The sequence below is a fragment of the Maylandia zebra genome, linkage group LG17 (genome assembly GCF_041146795.1).
Source record: "Maylandia zebra isolate NMK-2024a linkage group LG17, Mzebra_GT3a, whole genome shotgun sequence".
NCBI lineage: Eukaryota > Metazoa > Chordata > Actinopteri > Cichliformes > Cichlidae > Maylandia > Maylandia zebra.
In genome coordinates this window covers 38,539,732-38,546,253 of record NC_135183.1, presented here as the reverse complement: position 1 = coordinate 38,546,253, position 6,522 = coordinate 38,539,732, and the positions used below count along the sequence as shown (strand labels likewise).

General features: G+C 42.5%; 1 protein-coding gene across 1 annotated transcript; it reads right to left on the bottom strand.

Annotated features, from left to right (window-relative positions):
• Positions 1–1,386: 1,386 nt before the first annotated feature.
• On the bottom strand, positions 1,387–5,869 carry ptgs2b (prostaglandin-endoperoxide synthase 2b). The gene is made up of 10 exons (XM_004553829.4): positions 5,719–5,869; positions 5,403–5,519; positions 5,167–5,310; positions 4,885–5,028; positions 4,432–4,613; positions 4,262–4,345; positions 3,915–4,161; positions 3,287–3,573; positions 3,037–3,184; positions 1,387–2,454 (listed from the first exon to the last, which is right to left on the bottom strand). Exons 1-10 carry the CDS (start codon positions 5,813–5,815, stop codon positions 2,042–2,044), a joined length of 1,863 nt encoding a protein of 620 aa, XP_004553886.1. The 5' UTR covers positions 5,816–5,869; the 3' UTR covers positions 1,387–2,041.
• Between the last annotated feature and the right edge of the window lie 653 nt (positions 5,870–6,522).

The following is a 6,522-nucleotide window of genomic DNA, read 5'->3' as shown; positions in this document are numbered from 1 at the left end:
AGACAGCACATAGAAACTGTCACCTGGAAAAGATTTGTGTTACCCAAAGACACCCTTACATGCACTGGTGAAACTGTATTCTTTTAATGCAAAACGGATCGTTTACGTTCTAAAGCGATCTCACACGAAGCACGAGATCTTGCCAGGCTCCCTCACGGCACGCAAACTTCTTTAAGCTTAACAAGTATAGACTTGTTTTATTCTACAAAAGTGAAAACTCTTCAGCTACAAAGTGCACTCGAGAGAATAGCAGTCGCGCAGGGAATCTTGATTGAAGCTCAGACTTTATGACATCAGTAGTATGTGAAATGTAATGTTGCTACGTTGCACTTTCAGACCTGCAGATAAGAGTGTTTACACACACAGCGAGAGAATGGGACTGCTGCTGTCAAGTTTGAATGTGAAGTTGATACTTAACTCAAGGTCACGCTCTCGCTCTCTTTGTTCAAAGAACACCCCAACTGGTAGCAGATGGCCCCGCCCCTCCCTGAGCCTGGTTCTGCCGGAGGTTTCTTCCTGTTAAAAGGGAGTTTTTCCTTCCCACTGTCACCAAAGTGCTGCTCACACAGGGTCATATGATTGTTGGGTTTTCTCTATATGTATTATTGTAGGGTCTACCTTACAATATAAAGCACCTTGAGGCGACTATTATGTGATTTCGTGCTGTATAAATTAAATTAAATTGTATAGAAAAGGCTTGATGTGAGATTTGGTTTGCTAATTAGACTGAGACGTTATATACCTAAACTTTATCCTTTCTAGTTTATTCACAGACGGGGATCTTTTTACCTCTGAGTCCAGCTGATTTACAGGAATGTATCCTGTAAATCAGTTTCTTACATTGTAACTATTATTATAACGGACAGTTTCAGTAATTACATTACGCTGTGGTCTCTGCTTCTTGGTTGTTTTTGTGAGTTCATTATCTCAGAGTTTTGTTATTTGTTTATATATTTGTGTGATTTATCAGTCATCCGGTCTCAGTCCAGCAGAGAACCTGTCCTCTATCAACAGTTCGGACTAATGGTGGCAGCGCAATGATGTGGGGGATGTTTTCTTGACACACTTTGGCCCCGTTAACACCAACAGAACATCATTTAAATGTCAATAGGTCTCCAGCCATTTGAACACATTTGTTAGTTTTGTATCTTGTAGGAAGGAAGGTCCAACCCAGCCCTAGCAAAGCCTACTTAGAAAAAGCGGCCGCTGAGTGTGTCGAAAGAAACAACTTCTCAGAGTTACAGCCATTTGCATTTCAGTCGGAGCATGTGAACTGATATGTGTGCGCTCTATGTTCAGATAACAGTGTCTTATCCTGCTGTCACAGCCAGTTCAGAGTTTATACAAGAACACAAAGTGACGTCATGAAAACAGCAACACGGACAGTTGATTTCTGAAGTATGACTTCCATCATTTATTCAGTTTAATACTCTGAAGACCGTAGGCACACACTATTTTAAGCCTGTACAATCAGAATATTTGTTTGTTCCTTGAAAATACAAATAAAAAAAATAAAAAAACAAAAAACAAAAACGAAACAAAAACAAAAACAAAAAAACAGTGCGGATTCAACATACACTTGTCATTTCATATTATTCTGACTAATACGAAAACTGGTCAAAATGAAATCACTAAAACAACGTGAACTGCAGATAGTCACAATCAGTCTGCACCGGAGCACTGCCCTTTAAAACTCTCATCACTGTTTATTACTGGGATACAACTATGGGAACATAAATGGAGAGGCAACAGGTAATCCAGGGAAACATTTAACAGTAACTTACTGTTTTAATGAAACTGTAAACTGACCTTCAAGTATTAAGTTGCAGTGCCTGAGGTTATCAGTATAAGAAGACAGTGTACAAAATAAATACAAATTACTTACTCTAATTTCAATCACAAATATAAAAATTTGTTCCACTTGTTCTGGTTTTATTTTACAGTATAAATATATAAAATAAATATACCAATAAATAAATAAATAAAACTGTGTTTTTTTTAAAAACAACAACAACAACAACAACAACACGCTTAAATAAAATTAGAGCTCAGTAGTCCTTTCTTTCAAAATAATGGTGGGGTTGATGTCGCTGCCCTGCGACTGCGACGTGCTTGAGTTGATGATCATGGACCCGGTCTCTTTAACATCGGGCACATGAAAGGACGCCACGGGGCAGGGACCCCGCACGTTATTGCACACCAGCTTCTGGAGCGAGGCGGTGTTGACCACGTCGAAGCCGACTGTGCCTCCGAAGGTGCTGGGCTTCCAGTACTCCGGGGAGCAGATGGGATTTCCCATTAGGCCCTTGAGGGAGAAAGGAGCCCCCATCTCCACCATTGTTTCCCCAAAGATGCCGTTATGTCTGGGCTTCTCCACCAGCAGGCCCGGGTAGAGCTCCACAGCATCGACGTGCCCGTACAGCTCCTCCAGCACCGCAGCCATTTCTTTCTCCCCTGAATAACACAAACAAGGAAATGGTTTTGGTCAGTAACACAATCTGGCGTCCTTCCCACTGGCTCGGTCACTGCGATTTGACAGATTTCATATGTCTTTACTTCCTGATTTTTATCTTTCCACTAGCATGCACGCCATTTTTTCCTTCACTTATACAGCAAGTCAAAGTTAGTTTTTAATCGACATTAAACCTCTTGAAAAGTTTAAATCTTCCTCTTTAAAGTAGAGGGACTCCCCGTGTCTGTTTATATCTCGCCTGCAGTCATGACAGTCTGCTTACTCTACCTTAAGATGAAATGGCCATCTGGTTCTCAGAGTCATGGAAATAAATACCTAACCTTCAAAACTGCCAGCAGCTGCTTAGGGACTCTGAGGCATTTCCTCAATATCAGGTAAACTATTGCATAAACCGTATTGTGCAGCCTGCAGGTTTTTCAGTCACACTTTGTGAAAATAAGAATCAGCGCATTGCAAAGATATTAATCTATCAATAGCTGGGCCTGAGACAGCAATTACAAGAACCTGTTTTTGTCACATTTTCAGCATACAGGTATTTTCAAGAAGTGCTGAATCTGTCTCACCTGTCAGGTCTTCGAAAGACGTGTAGGGCTTCATGGAGAATCGTTTCCTGTAGGCGTTGAGGGACTGGTAACGCATTTGTCTGCTGTTCTCTATGGACTTAATGGCCACATACAAGATGGGTCCGGGGACATTTCGACCACCAGCAACCTAAATTACAAAAAAAAGAAATTTCAATTCTGCATCCTTAGAGCAACACTGGTCTTGTATGTTTCAGTCTAACTGCTGCTGCGGAGCTTAAAGAGTTCGTACCCGTCCGGCAATCTGATTGGTGAACGACTCCACCAGGTTGCTGATGCCGTGCTCGGTCACGACAGAGGTGTTGAAGACAAACTGCTTGTAGCTGTAATCTGTCTCCTCAATGTGGAAACTATCGGGCATCAGAGGGTGCCAGTGGTAAAGGGTGTTGAACTCAGATGCAATGCGGTTCTGGTACTGGAAGCGCTGGTTAAAGAGCAGCTCGGGGTCAAACTTGAGTTTGAAGTGATAGCCGCTCAGATGCTGCACGTAGTCCTCAATCACGATTTTGATGGTCTCACCTGCCAGATGAGAAATGTGACGGTTTATATAATGAAGACACTCTAGATGCTAAAAGCCACTCTGCTTTAGAATAAATCGTGCTTATTGATGCTTCATTTGCATGTCTGTAGTGTGGGTAAGCACAAAGTGGAGTCCTGAGAGTAAAACACATTTCCTCTTTCTGATGTTTACAAGAAATTCTCAAGTCTTTCAGTAAATCAGGTTCCTGAAATGAAATGCTCCACTGTGCGCAACATCATTGGGAGGTGAATAAGAAGTCCTGCTAACAATATGATTATTAGCTTTTTAATAAAAAATCCCAACTACGTCACAGCTGGTATCTGGACTTCTTTTGTCTTACCGATTAGGATGAGCCGTGCGGTCTGGAAGAGTCTTTCGTCATCCCAGTATGGGTGGACCTCTTTCAGCACATCGCACACACGGTTGTGTTCGCGGAGCCAGATGGTGGCGTACATCATCAGACCAGGGACCAGGCCAAATGCCTCGTGGCCGACAGCGAAGCGGTGAGAATCTGGGACGTGAGGGGGGTAATGCATCGTGACACCCACTTCCTTAACTGTAGGGGGGTACATCTCTCCATCGAGCATCTGCAGAGTTACGCAAAAGAGGAAACTGCTGTGAGAAACGCACATGACATGAGCTGGTCTCTTTGACTGCCTCGAGTACAGCTACCTTTCCCCCCCATACCTGATATTTCAGCTTGCCATCCTTGAAGAGTCTCAGCTTGTGCTGCTTTTCCAGGTTGTCACCGTAGATGTGGTTGAGGTCCACCTGACAGCACAAGACACGCCAATTAAAACTGGGTCACATTAAAATGAGTTTGCTTTTCAAAAACCGGGATCTTCAGCTCCACTTACCCCATGACCCTTAGCAACAGTGAAAGCAGGCCCTCTCTTCATGTCAGATTTGAAGAACTGGTGGGTGAAGTGCTGTGCGAAGAAGGCAAACATCAAACTGGTGCCCTGCGGGTCTGGTATAAACTGTCTCCTCATTAAGAGCTTCTCAGCCAGAACTTTAACATCAGGTAGCTCCTTTTTGCCTGGAAGAATAAGAAGACTTCAATGAGCACATAACAGTATGATAGGAAAATCACAGCTCTTTGGGTCGGTTTCATATTTCTGATAACTTGATCTCTTTGGTTTGGGCTTGTAGGGGGAGGTTTTTCCATGTTGCCTCAGACACTTTATAATTGATCTAAGAGGAAAGCTAATTCCAATGTGCGCGCTTCCTATGATGTAATTCGACAAAGACGGTTTTGTATCTTAAGAATCTAAGAAAACTGGTTCTCCAAAGGTAGAGAGTGTACTCACCTACTACTCCCATAGGGGTTGGGCAATCCTGCGGCACAGGGGGGAGGGAGCGCGTATAGTAGGAAAGGTTGGAGTAGGCTTCCCAGCTCTTATAGCCGTAATCAGCATTATAAGTTGGAGGACTGTCAATCATGTGGGATCGGGCTAGAGAAAGGAAAACCCATATTAGTCCTTCATTTAGTATAAACACTACAACAAGTTCCTGCGCAAACTGTTTAATGTACTGTGAAAAACTTTCCAATCCACTTTTTCATTTTTGCCTTCGAGCAGAGAGAGACTTACATGTCAGCACATATCTCATGATGGCATCCCTGAGGAATGAAATGCTGTTGACGATGTTCCAGAAACCCTTGAAGTGGGTCAGGATGTAGTGGACTGTGTTGGGTGTTGGCTTCAGAGACACTTTGATCCAGGTGAAGAACTCAGCTGTAAGAGACCAAGAGAGCACGTGAATCAAGCCATCAAGTCACCACCAGAGATGCACCTTGTTTCACTCCAAGCGCGATGTTCACACTTACCTGTTGTGCAGTTTTGCCCATAGTACCCCGTGCGTGTGCAGTCACACTCGTATTTTTCTGAGGCCAGTGGTGTGCAGACGCCCCTGTTCTGGCATGGCTCTGAGCAACATGGGTTAACTGTAACAGATACGGTTGGACACTTACTGTCTGTTTAATAAAAAATAATCAGTTCTCAAGAAGACATCTTATTAGGCATCATCATCATAATAATAATAGAAAGAAATCACGACTTCTAAACTGTTGCTGTGATTTGGGCTGTAGCAATAAAATAAAATGGAAAAACTGTAAGAAATAATCTCCAGTTTCCGCAGCTTACCAGTTTCACCGGCGAGAAAGCACAGGGCCAACAGGAAAAGCGGCAAGGTGAGTTTGTTCATGCTCCGGAGACTCTGTGAGATCCACGTTTGTTTCATGTCTGCAACTCCCTCTCGCGCGCGACGACGACGCTGAAATTAAGAACGTCCACAGCGAGGTTGAGCTTTATTTGTATGGGGGGGGCGGTGCTTTCTCCTTCCTTCCTTCCCCTCCTATCACCCTCACTACTCACCCATCCACCCTGTGACAAAGAGGGATTTTAGTGAGCAGAGTTTATGAACCACCTGCTTTGCGAGTGTCTTTATGACTCTGGGTAACTCTACCTACATTATGATCGTTTCAGTCCTTTTTGGCCACTTAAAATATCTTTATAAAACCAATATGTTATACGCGTTGTAATTTCTGATGCACCCTTGGCTACATCACTCTTTAAAAAACATTTCTAATGTCAATGAGACTGTTTAGCGGGATCAAACACGGACATATAAAAACCACTTTGCTAAAAAGTGATTGCAGAAAACATTCTTTTTGTCAAAATAACTTTATATCTTTCATGAGTTAAGTTTCACAGATTATAGGACAACAAGTAACAAGTAGACAATCTTTTTCCTTCTTTCTTTCTGCCAGAAATCATTTTTGGGAGAAACAAGCTTTCTTATCCACAGAATATTTATTTTCTATTCTCACTCCTTCAGTGCTACAGCCTTAAATTAACTAATTGTATGCGTTTTTGTTTGTTTTTTGTCCCCATAAAAACCGGAAGCTGTGATTTTAATTAATGTCTAATAATATTTACTGGTTTACA